Source organism: Palaemon carinicauda, chromosome 3 (genome assembly GCF_036898095.1).
Source record: "Palaemon carinicauda isolate YSFRI2023 chromosome 3, ASM3689809v2, whole genome shotgun sequence".
NCBI lineage: Eukaryota > Metazoa > Arthropoda > Malacostraca > Decapoda > Palaemonidae > Palaemon > Palaemon carinicauda.
The window spans coordinates 173,079,721-173,106,670 of NC_090727.1; the positions used below are offsets into that span (position 1 = coordinate 173,079,721).

At 41.5% G+C, this 26,950-nt stretch overlaps 1 protein-coding gene across 1 annotated transcript; it reads right to left on the bottom strand.

Moving 5' to 3' along the window:
• Positions 1-240: 240 nt before the first annotated feature.
• On the bottom strand, positions 241-23,799 carry LOC137638781 (tubulin alpha-1 chain-like). Its single transcript, XM_068371149.1, has 9 exons — positions 23,652-23,799; positions 15,995-16,217; positions 15,250-15,422; positions 14,365-14,493; positions 13,514-13,713; positions 12,687-12,861; positions 11,645-11,797; positions 10,733-10,896; positions 241-420 (listed from the first exon to the last, which is right to left on the bottom strand). The coding sequence occupies exons 1-9, from the start codon at positions 23,652-23,654 to the stop codon at positions 288-290; spliced, it is 1,353 nt and encodes a 450-aa protein (XP_068227250.1). The 5' UTR covers positions 23,655-23,799; the 3' UTR covers positions 241-287.
• Positions 23,800-26,950: the final 3,151 nt, after the last annotated feature.

A 26,950-nucleotide genomic window follows, 5' to 3' on the forward strand; every position in this document is an offset into this window, starting at 1 on the left:
TTCGGAAATAAAACTCTACTCTTCGAGGGTAACTTGATTAAATGATTGTGGCGAGTTAAGTAAATTACTACAAATCATATTGAAAATAAAACTAAACAGCTATTCCCAACTTACTATTCACCACATATGACAGAGCGTATTTTTTTCAACTTCCCGTAATGAAAAAAAGTTAAAAAAATAATTTATACAAGAATGAAGGTAAAACAAAAACAGCAATGATAAAGGAAATTATATTTTCCTCCTCATTTATTAACAATGTCAATGAGAATTCGACAAAGATTTTGTACTTAAAACTCCTCCGGCTGTTCTTCGACTTCATCAGATGAGTCGAGGCCAACCTCTTCATAATCCTTCTCAAGAGCTGCTAAATCCTCCCTGGCCTCTGAAAACTCCCCCTCTTCCATTCCTTCGCCCACGTACCTGTTTATCAAGAGATATTGTGATCAGACACAAAATAAGTGGAGAGGGTACTGATTAGGATATGTAACCAATATTTTTATTTCTAATTTTATTTCTAATATAGGTCTTATATCTCTATTCTTTAGTAATTAAATGTTGCAGACCCTAAGATATTTTTAGTGACATGGTATTTGAGATATTTCAACTACGTAATGCATGAAATATTATGAACGAGTCTCTACTAGATTTGATTTTTTCTTTATTTGCTTCTTGGTAGCATTTCGTATAAGATATGTAAACTCCATTTTCTTATTAAAAGCAGATATGGCCAAAATATGCTTTTCTCTCAAACTTTAGGTTGTTATATACTATCAACCTTTTATACAGATGGTTACAAAAGTGTTAAGACTAGCTGATTATCACTAATATATGCAAAATTACAATATATTTCATTTAAATTATATTACATATTGCAATTTCACAATACTGTAGTCAGAATTCTTAAAATTTAATATTGTATCTTAACAATCTTTTCAAGATTTTACCTGAGCTTTAAAGCAGATTTGGTAAAAAAAAACTGTAATTTTTGTGCAGAGGGAGTTGCGCTTGTAAGCTGTGGAAGGAGCCGCGCATGAATAACATGGACAGAGCAAAGAGCTGTGCATGAATAACGGGTATGTCGCATGGAATCTGCTCATGAATGACATGGACAGCGCATGGAGTCGGCCAATGAAGGACCTGGCCAGCGCATGGAGCTGAGCATGAATGACGGGGATGGTGCATGGACCAGGGAATGAATGACATGGGCGGCGACTGAATGACTTGAACTGCACCTGGACCTGCGCATCAATGAAGAGGACGGCACATGGAGTCTGCGCATGAGTGACGTAGACAGCGCATGGATTCTGCGCATCAATGATGGACGGAACATGCAGCTGAAGATGAATTACGTGAACGGAGCATGTAGCTGCGCATGAATGTCGTGGACGGTGCATGTACTGCGCATGAATGCCATGGGCAGCGACTGAATGACTTGAACAGCGCCTGTAGCTGCCCATGAATGATGGGGACAGCGCATGGAGTCTGCGCATCAATGACGTGGACGGCACATGGAGTCTGCGCACGTGACGCAGACAGTGCATGGAGCTGTGCATCAATGATGGACGGAACATGCAGCTGAAGATGAATTACGTGAACGGAGCATGGAGCTGTGCATGAATGTCGGGGACAGTGCATGGCACTGCGCATGAATGCCGTGGACGACACATGAATGACATGGACGAGGCATAGCGCTGCGCATGAATGACTTGGACGATGCATGGCGTTGCGCATGAATGACTTGGATGGTGCATGGAGCTGTGCATGAATAAAGTGGACGGCACACGGAGCTGGGCATGAATGACGTGGACTGTGCATCGAGCTGCGCGTGAATGACATGGACGGCGCATGGAGCTGCGCATGATTGACGTGGATGGCACATGGAGCTGCGCATGAATGCCGGACGGCGCATGGAGCTGCGCATGAATGCCGGACGGCGCATGGAGCTGCGCATGAATGCCGGACGGCGCATGGAGCTGCGCATGAATGCCGGACGGCGCATGGAGCTGCGCATGAATGCCGGACGGCGCATGGAGTTCCGCATGAATGCTAGATGGCGCATGGAGCTGCTCAAAAATGACGTGGACTGTGCATGGACCTATGCATGAATAACATGAACGGCACATGGCGCTGGTCATGAATGACTTGGACAGCTCATGAGTAACTTGGATGGCGCATGGAGCTGCGTATGAATGACTGACGGTACATGGAGCTGCGCATGAAAGCCGGACGGCACATGGAGCTGCGCATGGATGGCGGACGGCACATGGAGCTGCGTAAGAACGATTTAGACTATGCATGGAGCTGCGCATGAATGACGTCGACGATGCATGGAGCTGCGCATGAATGACGTCGACGATGCATGGAGCTGCGCGTGACTGATGTCGACAGCACAGAGCTGCGCATGAATGACGTCGACGATGCATGGAGCTGCGCATGAATGACATCGACGATGCATGGTGCTGCGCGTTAATGATGTCGACGGCACAGAGCTGCGCATGAATGATGTCGACGGCACAGAGCTGCGCATGAATGACGTCGACGGCGCATGGAGCTGCGCATGAATGACATCGACAGCACATGCAGCTGCGCATGAATGACATGGACCGATCATGAGTAACTTGGATGGTGCATATAGCGCATGAATGACATGGAGCTGCATATGAGTGCCGGAAGGCGCATGGGGCTGCATATGAATGCCGAACGGTATATGGGGCTGCGCATGAATGCCGAACGTCACATGGATGTGCGCATGAATGCCGAACGTCACATGGATGTGCGCATGAATGCCGAACGTCAAATGGATGTGTGCATGAATGCCAAACGTCACATGGATGTGCGCATGAATGCCAAACGTCACATGGATGTGCGCATGAATGCCAAACGTCACATGGATGTGCGCATGAATGCCAAACGTCACATGGATCTGCGCATGAATGCCGAACGTCACGGATGTGCGCATGAATGCCGAACGTCACGGATGTGCGCATGAATGCCGAACGTCACATGGATCTGCGCATGAATGCCGAACGTCACATGGATCTGCGCATGAATGCTGAACGTCACATGGATCTGCTCAGTGATGCCGGACGACACATGCAGCTGCGCATGAATGAAGTGGATGGCGCATGGAGCTGCACATAAATAACATGGACGGGGCATGGAGCTGCGCATGAATGACATGAACTGCACGTGAACCTGCGCATTAATAACATGAAGGGCATATAGGGCTGCTCATGAATGCCGGACGGCACATTGGAGCTGTGCATGAATGACTGACGGCACATGGAGCTGGGCATGAATGACAGACAGCACATGGAGTTGCACATGAAGCTGCGCTTGAATTACGTGAACGGCACATGGCACTGCGCATGAAATTACGTGAACTGCACATGGCACTGCACATAAATGTCGTGGACGCCGCATGCATGACGAGATGAATGGAGCTGAGCATGAATGACGTCAACGGCGCATGGGAATGCACATGAATGACGTGAACGGCGCGTGGAGCTGCACATGAATGACGTGGACGGCGCATGGAGCTGCGCATGAACGACGTGGATGGCGCATAGAGCCGTGCATGAATGATATGATGGCGCATGGAGATGCGTATGAATGACATAGACGGCTCATGAGTAACTTGGATGGCGCATGAAGCTGCGCATAAATGACGAGGACTGTGCATAGACCTGCGCATGAATGACTGACGGCACATGGAGCTGCACATGGATGCCGGAGGGCACATGGACCTGCGCATGAATGACATCGACGGCGCATGGAGCTGTGCATGAATGACATGGACAGATCATGAGTAACTTGGATGGCGGATGGAGCTGTTCATGAATGATTGACGGCACGTGGAGCCGGGCATGAATGACGGACAGCACATGGAGCTCACTGACAGCACATGAAGCTGCGCATGAATGTCGTGAACAGCGGCGCATAGAGCTGCGCACGGTTGACATGGAAGGTGCATGGAGCTGCTCATGAATGACTGTAACTACGGCGCATGGACCTGCGAATGAATGACGTAGACAGAGCAAAGAGCTGTGCATGAATGACTGGGACGTCGCATGGAGCTGCTCATGAATGACGTGGATGGCTCATGAGTAACTTGGATGGCGCATGAAGTTGCGCATGAATGCCGGACGTCATGTGGAGCTGCGCATGAATGGCGTCGACGGCGCATGGAGCTGCCCATGAATGACTTTGACAGCGCATAGAGCTGCACATGAATGACGTCGACGGCGTATGGAGTTGTGCATGAATGACGTCGACGGTGCATGGAGCTGCGCATGAATGACGTAGACGGTGCATGGAGCTGCGCATGAATGACTTCGACAGCGCATGGAGCTGCGCATGAATGACATCGACGGAGAATGGAGCTGCGCATGAATGACTTCGACGGCGCATAGAGCTGCGCATGAATGACGTAGACGGCGCATGGAGCTGCGCATGAATTACGTAGACGGCGCATGGAGCTCCGCATGAATGACGTCGACGGAGCATGGAGCTACTCATGAATGACGTCGACGGAGCATGGAGATGCGCATGAATGACGTCGACGGTGCATGGAGCTGCGCATGAATGACTTCGACAGCGCATGGAGCTGAGCATGAATGACGTCGACGGAGCATGGAGCTGCGCATGAATGACTTCGACGGCGCAAGGAGCTGCGCATGAATGACGTCGACGGCGCAAGGAGCTGCGCATGAAAGAGCTGCGCATGAATTACGTCGACGGCGCATGGAGCTCTGCATGAATGACGTCGACGGAGCATGGAGCTGCTCATGAATGACGTCGACAGAGCATGGAGCTGCGCATGAATGACGTCGATGGTGCATGGAGCTGCGCATGAATGACTTCGACGGCGCATGGAGCTGCGCGCATGGAGCTGCGTGCATGGAGCTGTGCGCATGGAGCTGCGCGCATGGAGCTGCGCATGAATGACGTCGACGGCGCATGGAGCTGCGCATGAATGACGTCGACGGAGCATGGAGCTGCGCATGAATGACTTCGACGGCGCATGGAGCTGCGCATGAATGATGTCGACGGCGCATGGAGCTGCACATGAATTACGTCGACGGTGCATGGAGCTCCGCATGAATGACGTCGACGGAGCATGGAACTGCTCATGAATGACGTCGACGGAGCATGGAGTTGCGCATGAATGGCGTCGACGGTGCACGCAGCTGCGCATGAATGACTTCGACAGCGCACGGAGCTGTGCATGAATGACGTTGACGGAGCATTGAGCTGCGCATGAATGATGTCGACGGCGCATGGAGCTGCGCATGAATGATGTCGACGGCGTATGGAGTTAAGCATGAATGACGTCGACGGTGCATGGAGCTGCGCATGAATGACTTCAACGGCGCATGGAGCTGCGCATGAATTACTTCGACGGGGCATGGAGCTGCGCATGAATGACGTCGCCGGGGCATGGAGTTGCGCATGAATGGCGTCGACGGTGCACGCAGCTGCGCATGAATGACTTCGACAGCGCACGGAGCTGTGCATGAATGACGTTGACGGAGCATTGAGCTGCGCATGAATGATGTCGACGGCGCATGGAGCTGCGCATGAATGATGTCGACGGCGTATGGAGTTAAGCATGAATGACGTCGACGGTGCATGGAGCTGCGCATGAATGACTTCAACGGCGCATGGAGCTGCGCATGAATTACTTCGACGGGGCATGGAGCTGCGCATGAATGACGTCGACGGGGCATGGAGCTGCGCATGAATGACGTCGACGGGGCATGGAGCTGCGCATGAATGACGTCGACGGGGCATGGAGCTGCGCATGAATGACGTCGACGGGGCATGGAGCTGCGCATGAATGACGTCGACGGGGCATGGAGCTGCGCATGAATAACGTCGACGGAGCATGGAGCTGCGCATGAATGACGTCGACGGCGCATGGAGACCTGCGCATGAATGCCGAAAGGCACATGGATGCCGGACGGCACATGGGGCTGCGCATGAATGCCGAACATCACATGGATGTGCGCATGAATGCCAAACGTCACATGGATGTGCGCATGAATGCCAAACGTCACATGGATGTGCGCATGAATGCCAAACGTCACATGGATGTGCGCATGGATGCCAAACGTCACATGGATGTGCGCATGAATGCCAAACGTCACATGGATCTGCGCATGAATGCCGAACGTCACATGGATCTGCGCATGAATGCCGAACTTCACATGGATCTGCGCATGAATGCCGAACGTCACATGGATCTGCTCAGTGATGCCGGATGGCAAATGAAGCTGTGCATGAATGCCGGACGACACATGCAGCTGCGCATGAATGAAGTGGATGGCGAATGGAGCTGCACATAAATAACATGGACGGGGCATGGAGCTGCGCATGAATGACATGAACTGCACGTGAACCTGCGCATTAATAACATGAAGGGCATATAGGGCTGCTCATGAATGCCGGACGGCACATTGGAGCTGTGCATGAATGACTGACGGCACATGGAGCTGGGCATGAATGACAGACAGCACATGGAGTTGCACATGAAGCTGCGCTTGAATTACGTGAACGGCACATGGCACTGCGCATGAAATTACGTGAACTGCACATGGCACTGCGCATGAATGTCGTGGACGCCGCATGCATGACGAGATGCATGGAGCTGATCATGAATGACGTCAACGGCGCATGGGAATGCACATGAATGACGTGGACGGCGTGTGGAGCTGCACATGAATGCCGGAGGGCACATGGACCTGCAGATTAATAACATGAAGGCGCATGGAGCCGCGCATGAATGACGTCGACAGCACATGGAGCTGCACATGATTGACGTCGACGGTGTATGGAGCTGTGTATGAATGACATGGACAGATCATGAGTAACTTGGATGGCGGATGGAGCTGTTCATGAATGATTGACGGCACGTGGAGCCGGGCATGAATGACGGACAGCACATGGAGCTCAATGACAGCACATGAAGCTGCGCATGAATGTCGTGAACAGCGGCGCATAGAGCTGCGCATGGTTTACATGGAAGGTGCATGGGGCTGCTCATGAATGACGGTAACTACGGCGCATGGACCTGCACATGAATGACGTAGACAGCGCAAAGAGCTGTGCATGAATGACTGGGACGTCGCATGGAGCTGCGCATGATTGACGTGGATGGCTCATGAGTAACTTGGATGGCGCATGAAGTTGCGCATGAATGCCGGACGGCATATGGAGCTGCGCATGAATGGCGTCGACGGCGCATGGAGCTGCGCATGAATGGCATCGACAGCGCATGGAGCTGCCCATGAATGACTTCGACAGCGCATAGAGCTGCACATGAATGACGTCGACGGCGTATGGAGTTGCGCATGAATGACGTCGACGGCGCATGGAGCTGCGCATGAATGACTTCGACAGCGCATGGAGCTGCGCATGAATGACGTCGACGGAGCATGGAGCTGCGCATGAATGACGTCGACGGAGCATGGAGCTGCGCATGAATGACTTCGACGGTGCATGGAGCTGCGCATGAATGACGTCGACGGCGCATGGAGCTGCGCATGAAGGACGTCGACAGCGCATGGAGCTGCGCATGAATTACGTAGACGGCACATGGAGCTCCGCATGAATGACGTCGACGGAGCATGGAGCTACTCATGAATGCCGTCGACGGAGGTCGACGGAGCATGGAGCTACTCATGAATGACGTCGACGGAGCATGGAGATGCGCATGAATGACGTCGACGGAGCATGGAGATGCGCATGAATGACGTCGACGGAGCATGGAGCTGCCCATGAATGACTTAGACGGCGCATGGAGCTGCGCATGAATGACGTCGACGGCGCAAGGAGCTGCGCATGAATGACGTCGACGGCGCAAGGAGCTGCACATGAATTACGTCGACGGTGCATAGAGCTGCGCATGAATGACGTCAACGGAGCATGGAGCTGCACATGTATGACGTCGACGGCGCATGAAGACCTGCGCATGAATGCCGGAAGGCACAAGGATACAGGACGGCACATGGGGTTGCACATGAAAGCCGGACAGCACATGGAGCTGCAAATGAAAGCCGGATGGCACATGGAGCTGCGCATGAATTACATGAAAGGTGCATAGCACTGCACATGAATGTCGTGGACGGCCCATCAATGATGAGGCGCCTGGAGCTGCGCATGAATGGCGTCAACGACGCATGGAGCTGCGCATGAATGGTGTCGACGTCTCATGGAACCGCGCATGAATGATATCGACGGGGCATGGAGCACATGAATAATATCAACAGCGCATGAAGCTACGCATGAATGACGTGGACAGTGCATGGAGCTGGGCATGAATTACGTGAACGGCGCATGGAGCTGCTCATGAATGGTGTTGACGGCGCATGGAAGCTGCCCATGAATGGCGCGGACGGCGCATGGACCTGCACATGAATGGCATGGACGGCGCATGGAGCTGGGCATGAATTGCGTGAACGGCGCATGGAGCTGCGCATGAATGGCGCGGACGGCGCATGGAGCTGCGCATGAATGGCGCGGACGGCGCATGGAGCTGCGCATGAATGGCGTGGACGGCGCATGGACCTGCGCATGAATGGCGCCAATGGCACATGGATCTGTGCATGAATGCCGGACGTCACATGGATCTGTGCATGACTGCTGGATGTCACATGAATCTGTGCATGACTGCTGGATGTCACATGGACCTGAGCATGAATGCAGTCGTCATTTGGATCTGCGCATGAATGCCGGACGTCACATGGATCTGCGCATGAATGCCGGACGTCACATGGATCTGCGCATGAATGCCGGACGTCACATGGATCTGCGCATCAATGCCGGACGTCACATGGATCTGCGCATCAATGCCGGACGTCACATGGATCTGCGCATGAATGCCGGACATCACATGGATCTGCGCATGAATGCCGGATGGCACATGGAGCTGCGCATGAATGACGTGGACGGCCTGAATAACTTGGACAGCGCATGGAGCTGTCCATGAGTGACATGGATGGGGCATGGAGCTGCACATGAATGATGTGGACGGCTCATGAATAACTTGGATGGCGCATGAATGAAGAGGATTACGCATGGCCCTGCGCATTAATAACTGAACGGCACATGGAGCTGCGCATAATTGCCGAGGACGGGCAAGGAGCTGCGCATGAATACCAGGGATGGCACATGGAACTGAGTATGAGTGCTGGACGACACATTGAGTTGCTAATGAATGCCCAGGATGATGCATGGAATTGCGCATGAATGCCAGGGATAGCACATGGAGCTGCACAAGAATACCAGGGATGTTGCATGGAACTGTGCTTGAGTGCCATGATCGGCACAGGGAGCCGAACATGAATGCTGTGATGGTGTATTCTGCCACGTAGGAATGCCATCGACGGCGCATGGAGCTGCGAATGAATAATGTGTTGGGCGCATGCATCTGTGCATGAATGCATTGAATGGTGCATAGGGTTGTGCTTTAATGCTTTGGATGGCACACAGATGCGCACGAATGCTACGGACTGCACATGGAGATGTGCATGAATGCTTTGAACGGCTTCTCTAGCTATTTAAGAATGTAGTAGCAGACTTAAGTTATTCATGGTGACTGGCCCATACCTATGCTCATGACTCCAGGCAGATACAGTTGCTCTTCAATGTTGTGGTTGCTTTATATAACTGCATGAAGTATTAGGTGGGTATCCACAGCTTTGTTTGTATTCTTTAACGCCCAGATACAACTGCTCTTGCCGACTATCATGGTCAAATTCAGGTGTGCATGAGAGTTTGGCTATTAAATGTATTTGTGCGTGACTATTGAGGCGTTCATATACAGTATTGCTATAATTAGCGATTGTGACGGTTAGTTGTAGCCTTGATGGACTAATATAGCAGGCATATCAGGCAGCCTGCCAGTGTTAATATAGTAGATAGAAGCGGTAGTGTGGGACTTGCTTAAAATCTGGCAGGGAATTGAAGCAGTAACGGGAACTTGGCGGTCAAATACAACTGAATGATTGATGTAGTTTTTGGGTTTCAGCTCGCACTTATGGCTACAATTTGTTATGTGCAAACTTTTGTTCAAGATTTTAAAAAGATTATCAAGGAATGGTGGTGATTCTTTATATTGAGAGTTTATAAAGTGAAATGTTTCTTGCAAAAATTGATGTCTTGCCATTTTGTATTTGTTTGCCTGTTGTGTCCAAAATATTTCAATACACATACTAATTGAAAACGATTTTGTTTTGAACCTAATATTAAGACCGTTTCAAATTATAATATCTATTATATCCGAACTGTACTGTATGCTTTAAAATGCTTGGCAAAATAGAAAGGGTTAAACCCTGCAACTGGTTTGTAGAGCTGAAACTGGTTAAAGAGTATTTTTGGCAAAAGATGTCGTATAATCAAATTGGGTTTTAATTTCAGATTGAAAAACTCGTAAAAATTACATTTTAATGACTAACGAGACATTTGTAGCTCTCTATGAATTTGAATCTAGGGCAGAGACAATAAAGGGCAAGTACGCTACAATTAGTGGTTTTTGCTGGCTCAGAAGAGCAGTGAACTACTATATCCTTCCAAAGTCACTGATTTGATATTGATTTGAATTTAAGGAATTATTTAATAAAAGGAATGTTGAGTAAATCATGGTACACAGAGGAAAGTTGAAAATTCCACACCATAAAAGCGGATGGTGGTATTAAGGGAGAATCAAATGGGAGTACGGACAATCACTTACCAATGAACAAATGCTCTCTTGGCGTACATGAGATCAAACTTGTGGTCAAGGCGTGCCCATGCTTCTCCTATGGCAGTGGTGTTGGAAAGCATGCATACGGCCCGGTTCACCTTTGCTAAGTCTCCCCCTGGTACGACTGTGGGAGCCTGATAGTTGATGCCAACCTGTGGGAATTGGGAATCAATGTAATTCAAGAGTTTGAAAATAGAGATGATTTAACCACTGGGGGCAGAGGGTTTTTAGAGCAGAGAGATATATCCTAAATAAAAATAGATAACATCTATGTTCATTCATAGGCTCTATGAAGTGTATTCATTACGTAAACCCTTTCTTCAATAAAGACTACAATCACTTATTATAAGCAGTTATGTGTGTATTAGGCAAAAAAAGTCACTGAACTAGCCTACAATACCTTAATATATTTCCAAGAAGTTTATCATTGTTGAATATTGAAAGTAATTTATCACAAATATTAAGTTATTTCATAATTGAGACTTGCTAATGCTACTTGTACACGATGAATATCTGAACTCTTCATTTATCTAGAAGTTATTTTTATTTACTTTTGGAGGTAAATGACAGTTATCAAAAGCCCCTTTGTTGATTTATCATAGGAATAAGGTTCAGACATGTTCCTAATCATTGCATGTTTCTTTTAACCCTATCTGCTAATTTATTTTAACTTTTGTATAAAGATCTTCATTATATAAAGCTTACTAACCTAACAAGTTTCATTCTAACAGGCAAAACAAACTTTTCTAACCTATGGAATGCAAGATGATTATTATCTCAAGAGAATGCATATAATACTCAAACCAAATTTCACAAGAGAAAACGATTGCATTTTATGGATGTGTAGGCAAAGGAAAACTATTGAAAGAACAATTTCCCATTGAAAGATTCATTACTCACTTTGAAGCCAGTTGGACACCAGTCTACGAACTGGATGGACCTCTTTGTCTTGATTGTGGAGATGGCACTGTTTACATCCTTGGGCACCACGTCACCACGGTACAAGAGGCAGCAGGCCATATACTTTCCATGGCGAGGGTCACATTTTACCATCTGCAATGAAAGGAAAGTCTCAGCAGGGGAAAGTCATTGTTGAAAACTATATATACATTGTTATTTTTAGATTAATGAAATCTCCGGAAATTGGAGATTTTCAATCAAATGGCAAAAAGAGAGAGAGAGAGAGAGAGAGAGAGAGAGAGAGAGAGAGAGAGAGAGAGAGAGAGAGAGAGAGAGAGAGAGAGAGAGAGAGAGAGCGCTATAATAAACTCAAAAACAATAACTCTCAGTTGTATTTTCAATATACGGTTGATATATATATTTATGGACCAAAGGTCTGACAAATCCTTTTCTTTGGTACTTTATGGTAAATAGTTGACATATCCTAGAGTTGTAAGAACATGTAGCACATTCCTCACGTTATTAATCTAAAACATCTGTCTGACCCAATTTTCAGGTTAAACAGAAATCTCTCATAATCCCGTAATTTGGTAGGTACTTAATTAAACCCGTTTCACTTTGACTCCTTGATTATAATAGTTACTCTGTTCACAAAATATTTTTTGGCATTTACATCCAATGCCCGAATCGTTTGTTGTTCTAACATATGACCGATTCATGTAATTCTTTTTACCTACCTACTGCGAAAAAAATAGAAAATACAAATATCTGAATCTTAAGAGATTCACATGAATTTAAAAAGTATGTACCTGATTTACTTGACATAAAATAAATCTTGACACAGAATGTCTTAACATGAAATAAATCTCGACACAAAATGTCTTGGATACTTAAAAATTAGTTAATATTGATAAGTCTTTCATACCAGATTTCCAGGTGCACGAGTTTGAAAATTTTGTATAAAATGCATATCGGCAAAGGATGTCTTTCCTACGTTAATTACTGACTCCTGAACTCGACTTGATAAGACCGTATCTCATACCTGATTTGCAGGCTCAAAACAGGCACTGGTGATCTCCGCAACAGACAATTGTTCGTGGTTCGCCTTAGCTGCCGAAACGACGGGCGCGTAGGTCACCAGAGGGAAGTGAATTCTTGGGTATGGGACCAAGTTGGTCTGGAACTCTGTCAGGTCCACGTTGAGAGCGCCATCAAACCTGATATAAAAAATTAACAAATTAATTTAGATAATGTAATAAAATGAATTAAAAATCAATAAAAGATAAAAATAGAAAATAAAAATTTACTCATTGGGCAATTTAAATAAATTTAATGAGCTATAATGAATAAAAAGAATATAAAAAGAGCAAACAAGAATTTAGCCAATAAGCTGCCCAGTATAGAGCAAGTATAATTTAAAAGTAATCAAAAATCTGATATGGGTAATTTCAGAAATATCAACAAAAATGCGTGTTATTGATCAGATCAGTCGTTACTGAAGGCATATTACAAGTCCAGTTCCTTCACCCTCTAGCTGCATTTGCTTTGTATCCTTCTACTGTAATTTTCCATGCTTCCTTTTTTTCTATCCAATCATTAACTTTACAGTTTTCTCTCGGCTACACATTGGCGCTGAATGGCCTCTTAAGCCCCAGCGCAGTGTTATGTAGCCTAATTCATTAATCCAATGCTATCCAATCCTTACTAAAGTCTGTTCAATAACAATCTTAAAAAACAAAAAAAGCTAATAGAAGGAAATCTGAGAAATCGGTGAATTAAGGCTAATACAACCAGAATTTTTTTTTTTAAGATTCCTCTCCCCCAAACAAAATGAAACCAAATTTAGTATCTAGAAGGACAATCTTTTACCTGAGAGAGGCTGTGATGGAAGACACGATCTGTCCAATAAGTCTATTCAGGTTAGTGTAAGTTGGTCTCTCGATGTCCAGGTTCCTTCTGCAGATGTCGTAGATGGCTTCGTTGTCCACCATGAAGGCGCAATCGGAATGTTCCAATGTAGTGTGGGTTGTCAGGATAGAATTGTAGGGCTCGACGACTGCAGTGGCAACCTTTTATAAAGAATGTATTTTTCAAGTTAAACATTTTACTCATTAACACGGAACAAAACCCAAATAATCTTATGAATTTCAAGTTAAACATTTTACTCATTTACATAGAACAAAACCTAAACATTCTTCAAAGCCCGTTTAGCTTACTAAAGAAGTCATCTCAAATTATAATGTCTTTATAAGTAAAACGGTTTAGAATAACAGTAGCAAATGAATGTCATTCAACAAACTAAATGTCAATTTAATCAAAACACCAATAGAAGATACGAGTGATAGAACCGCTTACTATCTACAGCAAAAGGATAGAATAGTACCCAAACAAAAATGAATTTAAGAAAATTAAAAATTATATTCTTGTAATTAGAGTATAGTACACTTAATTAAACCCCTTAATCTGCAACATTAAAAAAAAAAAAAAAAAAAAACTTGTGGGTAACTGTATAAACTTTGATCTGGTGCAGGAAACATTTCCTTACTTTCGGGATTGATAATTGTTTATGGAAATTGTTTTTGCAATGAGAATATCAGAAGCATCATTTTGATATAAAGTCCTTTAAATTCTTCCTTTATTATGAAAATACGGGAGAAATTATTACCTAATCAGTAAATGAATCATGAAATTGACAAACTTTTAAAGTTAAATCTCCGTACCTGTGGTGCAGGATAAATAGCGAATTCCAATTTGCTCTTCTTGCCGTAGTCCAGGGAAAGCCTTTCCATCATGAGGGATGTGAAACCGGAACCCGTGCCTCCACCGAAAGAGTGGAAGATCAAGAAGCCCTGTGAGGTAATAAAGAAAACCTTTTTAGTAATTGCAGTGGATATCAACTTTCTTTTCTTATTTTCCTTAACCTAACAGAGATTAGAGTCAAATAACATCAAAGGCCTTGTCTAATTTTTCTCAATTTTAAGGGATGGGAAAAGTAGATATACCATTCGCAAGGCTTCTTAGAAAATATGAAAGAGAATTTGGCAATTATCTATGAAGGAAATTTTGGCATTTATTTTCAGGTTGTAAGAGTAATATGAGAATTATAAACTAACTTTGAGCTAGAGCCGAAGAAAATATATTTAATCTCAGTTGAAATCCTCTCTTAAAGAATGTATTAGGACTGTTCATACTATCTAGAGTCATGCTGGCTTATGACTTATCTAATCTAATGAGAATCAATTAATTATGAAATAGTCGTAAGATGTTTAGATCGTTCATTGACAGATTTACCAGTTTAATTTCCCTTACTATCTCAGCAATGAACAAAATATAATCTATATACACCCAATATTTCATATAAGACAGATGTCAAATAACGTCTTTTTGTAATCATGTAATTTCTGTTATACCTTAACAATGATCCGTATCTAGACAATCAAGCCCTTGAAAACTAACAATCCCTTAAAACGATTATTCTTAAATATAACAACCCCTTTCATCAATATTCATCATGAAGATATCCAACTAATAGGAATATTCTTTTCCAATGCTAGGCTATAACAGTATATTCACAAAATGAAAATGATCAACAGGCTTTTAATTACCTGTAAACCGGAGCACTGGTCAGCCAGTTTCCTGACCCGCTCCATGGTCAGGTCAATGAGTTCCTTCCCAATGGTGTAGTGACCTCGGGCATAATTATTAGCTGCGTCTTCCTTCCCCGTCAGGAGTTGCTCAGGATGGAAGAGTTGTCTGTATAATCCAGTGCGCACTTCATCTGTTAGGATTAGAGAAGGTCATTATGAGACAGGCTGTTATATCTAAGCGAATGATGAAGTGTATTACGAAGATCGAATCGGAATTTTATGAGGTAGTAAGGAGACCAACGTCAATTTTAATCTCTTGAATGGAAGAGATAATAATGACATCAGAATAGCATCTTAGTGATAAGGAATGAATCTTGGTGACTAGCATGGTAGTGTAATGAACGTCATTCTTTATTAAGAATGATACTATTCCTATCAAAAAAAGAATTTTATAAATAAGAAAGTTAACCATAACAAGAAACTGGTAAAGACAATAGCTAGCACGTGAAATCTAACCAAATGGTAATCATAGAATTACAGACCATAAAAATTTTAGAAATCTTCCATTAAATTTTAACTTCCAGATTTACATTTTCCAACAAGCTAATGTTGCATTGATGAAAATCATAAGTCAAGAGTCGAAAAAGCACAAAAGATGTCTCCCAATTCACTCTTCTAAAACAAATCTCCAATTCACTCTTCCAAAACAGATTCCCGATATTTCTATATAGACCTATGACATTCACGGCAAACAATTCCTTACCTATGACCGTGGGCTCTAGATCGACGAAGACTGCCCTGGGGACATGATTCCCCGCTCCAGATTCGCTGAAGAATGTGCTAAAGCTGTCGTCATGATGGCCTGCTATCTTGTCCGAGGGCATGGATCCATCAGGCTGAATTCCATGCTCCAGACAATACAGCTCCCAGCACGCATTGCCAATCTGGACTCCAGCTTGGCCAACGTGGACGCTGATGCACTCACGCTGGAAAGATTATGAGCATAGTTTTAAACACTCGCACAATATATACATACGTATCATCATCATCATCATCTCCTACTCCTAATGACGCAAAGGGCCTCTGTTAGATTTCACCAATCGTCTCTATCTTGAGCTTTTAATTCAATACTTCTCCATTCATCATCTCCTACTTCACTCTTCATAGTCCTCAATTGAATTATATTTACTTAAGTAGACTAACAAGGAAACCAAACTTGCAATCAATCATGTTCGTTGAATGATAGCCGTTCTTTCAGTCTTAACTTTGCCTAACTTCGTACAAGTCATCGCATTTGTCAAGATACTATTACATAGTGTTAGTATGCATTACTAAGGGTATTAGAAAACATATACAATTCAGTATTGCATAGATTTTGAAAATAATTTAACCTTAAAAGTACAGAATGACTTGTAATTACATGTAATAGTTTTGTAACGACTTAAAGGCAAAATGTTTTGCAGCAAATTTGAATGCAAAATTGGTATCACATTGTACCTAAGTATAACACCCCCCCCCCCCCCCCCCATCGTTCTCTCTACATTGAAAGCTCGGTTGCCCGATGCGCCCTCTCCAATGCCATCTATCAAAGGCATCCTCTTCCGTCAAAAGCTCTTCTCTCCAGATCATCCTTCTCTGATCTCGCCTTTTAATTCTCTGCCTCCCTCTTGGTCTTTTCCCCGTAGCAGGTTCCTCCTAAGCCCTCCTCACTCCCTCCCCACAATCCATCCTTAACACGTGGTTTATGGTGGCAGATATGGTAACGACCTCGACTGGTGACTACCAGACTGGTGTTCGAATCCCACTCAAACTCGTTACTTCCTTTGATCACTGCAACCTCACCATCCTTGCGAGCTAAAGATGGTGGGTTTGGAGAGCCAAAAGGTCTATCTGCCGAGTCACGTAGCTATTGCCTGGCCCTCCTTGGTCCTAGCTTGGGTGGAGAAGTGGCTTGGAAGCTGATCACATTTATATATGGTCAGTCTCAAGGACATTATCCCGCTTGATAATGCAATTTCACTGGCCTTTGCCTCTGCAATTCATGAGTGACCTTTAAACGTGCATACGCCATATCCGTCGTAACTAAAGCATTTTAACTTACTGTATGCAAGAGCAATGTAGTGTTACACGTGTACATATTTACAGTATCGTTTAAATGTTTAAGTAATTCAGTCCCTTATATCTGAATATCTGTTGGTGAAAATGGTATTGAGAAAATTTATCCTCGTTTTTCAAGTAAATGGCTGATTTTTATAGTAAAGTTTCTTTGTCCTGGTATATAAAGATTTTTCATAACCCTGATATATAAAAAGTTTCATTGTCATCATTTAAGAGAGTTGCATAGCCCCAATACATAAAAAATATTAGTCATGATACAAATAGTTTCATGTCCTCATATACAAAAAGTTTCAAAGACCTGATGTATAAAAATATCAGAACCATCATATACAAAACGTTTCCGTCTCAATGTATAAAAAGTTTGTCATGATATATAAATAGTTTGAGTCGTGGTATACTATATACAAAACGTTTTATAGTCCTGGGATAAAAAAAAAAAAAAAAGTTTCAAGAATCTTGGTATACAAATAGTTTCAGTTCTGATATATGAACTGTTGCGTAGGCCTGATGTAAACAACGTTTCAATTATAAAGTTCTAAATATAGAAAAAGTTACAAGATCCTAATATACAATAGGTTTCACAGTCCCAATATACAAGATTCACAGTCCTTACATACAAAAAGTTTCATAGATCCAACATACAAAAAGTATCATAAGTCCTGATATATGAAACAGATTGGATATATAAAAAAAAAAGTTTTATAGTCATACCATATAGAAATGAACTAAACGAGATTCTCTCTATAGAATAGAGATTTTATTTACGATGGAAATGCAGATACTTAAGAAAAGAGTTCACCTCATAACAGTGATGGGATGATTGATGAAAACGTAAACACAAGTATAAAAATGTCAAACGGAGATAGAGCATTTAGGGTTGATAAGTTTTTAACGCATGATACGAATAACAAATCTAAAGTTAAATTATCTTACCAAGTTACTTTAACAATAAAATATATCTATGTTCTACCAAAACGTCAAATGACAAACATACCTACGTCTACCTATTAGGAATTTTCAAAGTGAATTATAATATCTAATATTCTTTAGTAATAAAATCTCTTTAATAATGAAGTCAGAATTAAACACTTTAGAGTAAAGAGCTTATTCAAGGCATCATTGAATCGAGAGAGAGAGAGAGAGAGAGAGAGAGAGAGAGAGAGAGAGAGAGAGAGAGAGAGAGAGAGAGAGAGAGATATTACTAATTTTGGATTTCAAGACCGTGTTAATGGTTGACAAGCGGAAAGTTAAACGATATGTCAATCAACGATCAAAGGAGTCTGCAATGAAAAAAAAATCAGAATGAATAGAGAGAGCCAGTGCTCAAGGTAAGATCTAAATGTATGGGTTCATCAGACAGTAAAAAATATAAGTCTCTCAGGCTAAAATCCTGTCGAGACAAAATAAAAAGTCAGTATACAGAAATAGATTTGGCAGGTATAACCCGATTCTAGAGACTAGCGAACCTTACTTTAACTCTCTCTCTCTCTCTCTCTCTCTCTCTCTCTCTCTCTCTCTCTCTCTCTCTCTCTCTCTCTCAACTACTCCAAACCAGCAGATTTCAGGCGAGCCAATTTCCTATAATTAGAGACCACACCCACGATGCGGACATCGACGGTTTAGTGTCGTTAGTCTCTCTTAGTCCTTCCGGTCTCGTGTCAAGCTCAGACAAAACTTCGTTTGTTGCTTGGTCATTGGTCGTTCACGTAACTTCGTGTTTGTCTCTGCTCTTTCCTTTGCGATAGCTTAATTAAAACAAGCCTTGGTGTGTTGCGTTGTCAAGAGAATGGTGGTTGTTGCTTTAGTTCTGTGAGAACGAAGAACAGGATGTTTTGGCACGTTATGAATCCAAAATTTTCCACATTTCGTTGTCCTTTGGCCCTAAATATTATACTGTATATACATGCTCATGTAAACATACTTACATACACAAAGGTGGTATGAAATGCATGTTCTTCTCTCCGAAACAAAAATTTGACCTTACACGACTTCTCTCTGAACCTTTTGAAAATCAAAACTGGGATTTTTATGAGTGGAAGAAATCAGAATGTAAAACTTGACAGTTTTTAAGTTTAAGTATAAAGTAATACACTCCTGGTCGTTAAATTAACATCAGATTTTTCTATAGAATCTTTCAGCATTTCTATTTAGGAGAGAGAGAGAGAGAGAGAGAGAGAGAGAGAGAGAGAGAGAGAGAGAGAGAGAGAGAGAGAGTTGTAATGATTATAGAACTGGTTGCTCACCGACTAAGAATTTGGATCTGACGCAAATGTGTGCTCATACTCACGTCAGTAAGGTTTCATTAATGATGATTCTGATAAAGATAATATCTCTATTAACATTGATATCAAAATTATTAATGCTATGATTATCATCATTATAATTATGCGGATAATTACTATTATCCCATATGACCTTCAAAATAAAACAACGAGAAATAAAGAAATATATGTACATTGATAAATATCCGTACCATTAATCAAATACCTAAACAAGAAAATTGCTTTATAAACGATAACAAATTAGCATCAGGGACGAGAATTTAGGGTAACTGGCTCAACGCTGGGGTCTGGAAGTCCATTCAGAGCAAATGGGAAACTGGGCGAGAGCCCACAGTTGTACCATGAAGAAAAAATTGGCGGTTGGATAGCAAGAAATCAGGAACGGAAGTAAATTAAAAGGCAAAAACCCATTATATATTATGTGTGCAGTGTTTTGCGTGAGCACAATCATGTACGACACCTCTACGGAAAATATGTTCCGGCAAATTACATCAATTCATCTCGTCAAAGTTATTAATTAGTGACTTGCATACTTCTATAGGCAGGAAGAACTACGAAGCAAAAAGAGACCTCAGTATCTTCGTAAAAATTATATCAAAATCTAATGCTATATCTTTTTTTCAATTATTAAAAGAGATAAGGATTATCTTGGCTCTAGGAATAATGAAAATGATTAACTTATCTCACATTATAGAGCAGAGTTCATTGCACACTAAAATTGAAATATACATTCTATTTCTTATGCTGCAATAAAGTCAAGGAAAAATAAAAGGAAGTGATGTATCGAGTCATAAACAGAAAGAGGAAGCGAAACAGAAACAGCAAGAGGAAGCGAAACAGAAACAGCAAGTAGTATCGAAACAATTCGAAGAACTCGAAGTCGCAGAGCCGGGAAGAACTTATTGGTCTCTCTCATTTCATTCCTAATCTACGGTTAAGCATTTGACGCGTCTTTTGGGGGAAAAGTCTAAGTTTTTTGGTATTCCAAGAGCGTGAGGGATTGGTAGTGGTTCTCTTTTGCGAACGTTTATTGGGAATACCTTCCCAAATTTATATCAGGGGATTCGTAAAGGAGCGGTATTTAATATTATTATTAGTATTATTATTATTATTATTATTATTATTATTACTATTATTTTGCTAAGCTATAACCCTAGTTGGAAAACCAGATTTCTACAAGCCCAAGGGCTCCAACAGATAAAATAGCCCTGTGGGGAAAGAAAACAAGGAAACAGAGAGAAGTAATTAAAATAAAATATTTTAAGAACAGTAACAGCATTAAAATAAATCTATCGAAGATCTGTATGCATGCAAGATATTTTGGCATTAGTGCTTGGACTCTTGAATCTTATTCTTTTGAATAAACGACTAAAACAGAAGAGTTCCGGAAGTGCGTTTCACAATCACAAGTTAGCTGCAGTATGCAACGATTAGAAGATTTAGTGCGTTCGCAGAATTCTTTCTGCCGCCAGTGCGCCCCATGCGGTGCGCTTTAGGCATTACGCCAGGATCTTTATAGTGTCCCATCGGACCTCTAACTGCACCCACCTTGTAGCCTTTTACCTTATTTCTGTTCGATATTTTTTTTCATCTTAGTTGCATCTTTGCGCCGAGTGGCTCCCAGTCCCACCATCAAACAATGTGGCACAAATTCCTTTATATATTCAACCTCAAAGAATATCTTGAATATTTTCGGATGCCTTACTTTCTCGGAAACTGCAGTTTCTAAAATTAGATTAAAATTCTATTTTCGTATCCTGACGAATTACTAATTATCAAATTTTTGTATTTTGAATCGTACCTCAGGATATACTTGTTTTTATCTACATTTAAAAATTTGCCATAAGAAAAATACGATAAATATCATAGAATAAATATTGCCAGACATTTACCGTTTTAAAAACTGATATATTGCCGTAATGGGGATTTATATTACGGTCACCAACCCGTAAAAGATAATAAAGTAGGGTAAAATTCACGGTCGCCCTTATTTTACTTTAGTACGCCTGAGAAGAGTATATTTTTACTGAGAATTTATTATAAAGTTTTTTTTTTTTAACGGCGTGTAAAATATTTTGAAGTATAAAATGAAAATGGCAAGCGCCAAAGGAATTTCTGCATTGCACAAGAATGTTGTCAATAAATTTAGAGTTAAGAATTCAAACACCCATATTTTTTTTTTAAGAAATATTGCTGATTAAATGAATGAGAGTTGTCTTTCTACGTAACTTTAGTCACAGATTAATCCTTGGATGAAAGTAGCTGGGTTTAGTATAAACTCTCAAGGAAACGAAAAAACACAAGACACTGAAAGGTTGGAAAGAAAAAGTCGTTACTTGCACGAATTTGATTTTAAACGTAACATATTTGTCTTGCTTTATGACCAAGGAACTACAATTAGAATCATTGGCTGAGGGGACGGGTGGATGATAATTGCTTTCATTATTGGCTTCAAGAAAAAGCACTGTGAAATATCAAATTGAGTTATTGGCGCTTACGTTTTCTGAGCCTCAGGGAAATGGTTTCATGTCTTTATATTCAGTTAGTCTATATTATAAATAGGGAGAGAGTCCCCATTAAAATTCAGTCTTGCATCTTTTAGTATTTCGACGCATAACTTTTTCCCGATCAACATTATCCTAGTAGCAAATTTAAAATAAGTTTAGTACCCAATTTTTACCGTTAATTCGTGATAAGTTTACCTTTTAGATAATTTGGAATAATGTTGCTACTTTATGGAAAGCCTTTGGCAATATATTTAATGATATTAAACTAACTGAACTCGGGACGGATATTTTTTATGAGATCGGCAATGTCCTTCGTTGATGTCGCTCACAATCATGCAGCTCACTGTAATGTTACATTTAACATCACATTTAAGAAGACTATATGATAGCTGTGATTTTTCAGTTGTAGATATTACCATGGAATTTGGCAGGAACAGTGACACTATGTTTCCCATCAATCCTTAAAATTTTCACTTGGATATGTGAATTATGCTATGAACAATTTACTCCACAGCCAAAAATAACCATTCAACCCATACCGAATTAAACATTTGGTGTGGCTTTTCTATGGCAGATATCAACAAGAAAATTGGTATGGCAAAGTAAATATCCATCTCACAAATCCCTGAAAATATAATTTAGATATGTGAAGTATTCTACGAGTAATGTACGGCGCCTCAAAAATCGGCCTCCAGTGGATATCAGAAAATTGCTACTGTGACTTTTTTAATGGCAAGTATCAATACGAAAATTGATATGAATGTAGTTTTATAAAACCCAAAACACCTTGTGAAAATAATTTAGATGTCTGTAAAACTCTAGTAGTAGTTTGCTCCTCCTCACTGATTTTATTGCTAAAAGTTGTCATTTACGAACGAAAGTGACAGCCAGGGCATGTCTATAGCAGGTATAAACATGAAAATTTGCAGAAAAAAAATATTAGATTTACCTAAATAATCCCTTCAAATTTCATTTTAATATATTTATTGGTATAGGAGTTATTGACTACCCTCCACCCCGACCCATCTACACCCCACCCCCAGCCCCACCCTCGCTCCGAAATGTGTGGTCACGGGATGACTGAGCTACGGGTTGGGCGAGATATCTTTAAAAGAAAATTTGGTATTTCATATAATATCAATCACTTCGTTCGCGACAACAACGAATTTGCGTGGCACTGAACACAATCGTTTTATGAAAAACAATGTGATTAAACTTCATTAAAAACGAAAAAAAAAAAATCAGACAGTCAACTTATATCATTCCTTCTTAACTCATTTTTTCTCTCTCACACGAACACACAAGCAAGAGCGCGTGATTACAAGGGAGGTTCCATACACACAGCACAGATTTAATAATTCGATCTCTTATCTAAAATTTATAATGTATGCTCTCTCTCTCTCTCTCCTCTCTCTCTCTCTCTCTCTCTCTCTCTCTCTCTCTCTCTCTCTCTCTCTCTCTCAGCAACACACACCCACACACTAAATACATGAATAAATATCCTTTAACTAACCATGATTCTGTAGTTACAAAAAGCGAGAAATAAACAAGAAGTGATTGCTGCTCAATGGAGAACTCCGGTGCTGGCTGTGCGAGGATGCCTGCCGCCGGCTGTAGACTGAGGAGAGGCACTCAGGTGCCAAAGTCTTCAGGCGCTAAATCTGATGCCAAGTGAGTGGTGGAGAGAGGAGGGGGTAAGAGAGGCACTAAATATAGATATTACTGTGCACATGGTTTTCTTAGCATGATGATGCAAATATCCTGTATTTCAGGTACCCAATCTATATCTAATTTTATATCTTATATTTATATGATTTACATGTACGGTCCTATATATTGCAGAGAGAGAAAGAGAAAGAGAAAGAGAAAGAGAAAGAGAAAGAGAAAGAGAAAGAGAAAGAGAAAGAGAGAGAGAGAGAGAGAGAGAAAGAAAGAGAGAGAGAGAAAGGAATATGACAAATTAAAGAACTGTTGAAATCAAGGTGAAAATCTTGAGAAATTCATCAGATAAATGGTACAATCTTGAGTTAAATGGAAAAAATTTATTGTATTTTACAATAAACGTGCTGTCAAAAATTTATCAATATCGAAATTTATATCCAAGGTGCTACGGAAACCACGTGCACGGGTTAGGGAAAGACAAATCTCTCTCTCTCTCTCTCTCTCCTCTCTCTCTCTCTCTCTCTCTCTCTCTCTCTCTCTCTCTCTCTCGTTTTATGCTGCTTGTATCCTTCCTATATTTTTAAAGTGTTATCGTTTCGCCCTTGTAATATATACGAATGTTTTATCAGATATCGAAGATTGTCCTTGAAAGTGGGAACAAGTACGTAACCATAATCTAAGAAATTTTCTCCAGACTTACTATTGACGGAGATATTAATAAACCCGAGGGGCCCTCGTAGAGCTCAGACCTCCGCCGCAGTAGCTTATTTCTCGACTTTATTGCTCGACCTTGACCGTTGACCTTAACATGTATTATTTGGCAGGGATTTTCTTACACTCAAATATGAACCAAGTTTGAAGTCTCTGTGGCAACGATGTCCAAACTTATGGCTGATTACGTGAATTGGATATTTTACTTAATCGTGACCTTGACTTTTGACCTTGACCTTCCAAAAATGAATCATTCCAGTTTTTTATAAAAGTTAATCCCTGCAAGTTTCATTACTCTACGATTAAAATTGTGGCGAGGAAGCTGTTCTCAAAAACAAACAAACACACAAAAATACATAAACCCAAACAGCGGGTAAAACATAACCTTCTTCCTAATTCGTTGACGGAGGTAATGAAATACTCCATGATATTAATAAAGCCACACACCGTTCACACAATGTATTATATACCTCTGTCTAGCAGCTACTATAAAGTTCCTTGGATAATAAAATCTATTTTTCAAGTAGTTCTCCTCCCGCCCTATCTAAACCTAATTTCTCCTTTCCGACGCCTAATTATGTAATTATTTCACCATACTTTGATCCTCTACTCGTTTAGTATGCCCGAACCATTCAAGAAAGTTTTTAATCAATCAATGCAAAATCTAGTTTAAACTAAAAAAAAAAAAAAACTATAGAGAAAAACTAGAAATATACATCAAAACATGTAAAATTCAAGCCCTACGCATCTTGGGCAATCCATTTAATATTTCAAAGTTTAGTAATTTCAAGTGAACCTAGGATTTCAAAACCGAATTCCCTTGTTAACACGAAATATTTGCAAGCATGTAATGCTACATTGAGGTGACTAGGAACTGTTAAAACCTTGGTGCTTAAAATTGTTCATTACAAGCCTTTCTATATATTAATATGAAAGCCACTATGGCTCTCTAACATCAAGATCAAAGAATAAATTCAAAACAGTAACTTGAATATGATTTCCCTTGGGAGTCCTCGAGAGTTTAAGAAAGTAAAGTCTCCAAATTTTTAGATGTCCCTAAAAGGGACAAAGGCTATAGCTTACGGGGTTCACACTAGTTCCCTTGCCACTCCTGCACAGTCAATCTACATACCTTGAAGGAGCTACGTAACGACAAAAGTCCGTCTTTGGTCATGGTGCCGAGATATCTTCAACATCTAGAGGAGCCGCTTACCTTGCTGAAAATATAATTATCATTATTAAAGTATATTTATGTCGATTTCTTTTGACTTCAGTCCTGGCCACTTATTTCTAACCAGCTATCTAAACATGCTCAAGTTGTATCTCAAATTCATGAAGATCATACCAACTTTAATCGAAGAACATCCGTGAGGAACAACAATATCTTTGTCCACTCAGTTGCCTAAACATATCGACTCCTAGATCCCAATGACAAATGTTGCATTATGAAATATTTTCATGTAACGATGACACCACTGTTCTCCAATATACAGTACTTCATTAAAGACTATTCCATTGACACAATGTTGTCAGTATAATGGAAGCAAAGATTTGCAATTGCATATCAGAGTAAAATAGAAGCTTATTTGAATAAAATTTCAGCAACCATGTATCCTATCAGGACAGCGAACATTTATTTGGTATGTTCTTAATTGTTACTGGCATACAAAAATACAAAATAAGACCAACTAGCATTAAATTCCTTCTGATTCACACATTTCACCCAAGTTGGACTAATCTCTCCTTTACCCATTAATTTGTTACACATCTCATGATCAGATTCGTTCTATTTCTTTTAACAAAAAGACGACGTAGACATATTTCTAAAGGTTCATAACTATATCCATAGATATCAAAGTATTCATAACTATATCCATTAATATCAACATTTAAGCTAATGAGAAATCCTCACCAGTCACTATAAGTAGTAGTCTATAGCTGTCAAATCTATAAAAGTTTGTAATATTGGTATCATCGACATAAAGAGTTATTAGGACCACTCCACGTATGTCTCGAGTAAAAATTTATGGGGCGGCGAGTTCGTATGAAGAAGGTGTGCTAATCACTCTTGAGTAATAAGCAAACTTTTAATGTAGAAGTTATTTTTCCTCACATATTGCCAGTGGAGAGAATTCGGAGGTGGATCAATGTTTTTCAATACCTATAAACAACAAAATATAATTTAAGCCTTATTCTATGACTGCACAAAATAATTTCCTAGGATTTATATGTAATTTCAAGCCAGTGAGGGTTTACATCATATTAAACTTGGGAAAAAAATATAGCTCAGGTAAGCAGCTCTTCTAGGAGAAGGACACTCCAAAATCAAACCATTGTTCTGTAGTCTTGGGTAGTGCTATAGCCTCTGAACCATAGTCTTCCACTGTCTTGGGTTTAGAGTTCTCTTGCTTAAGGGTACACTCGGGCACACTATTCTAT

Excerpts from the sequence above, each read along its gene's own strand:
- LOC137638781 (XM_068371149.1), bottom strand. Across the intron at positions 11,798-12,686 it reads GTTTTGAGCCTGCAAATCAG|ATGGTAAAATGTGACCCTCG; the intron begins GTATGAGATACG and ends CTTTCATTGCAG. Across the intron at positions 10,897-11,644 it reads GGTGTCCAACTGGCTTCAAA|GTTGGCATCAACTATCAGGC; the intron begins GTGAGTAATGAA and ends CAATTCCCACAG.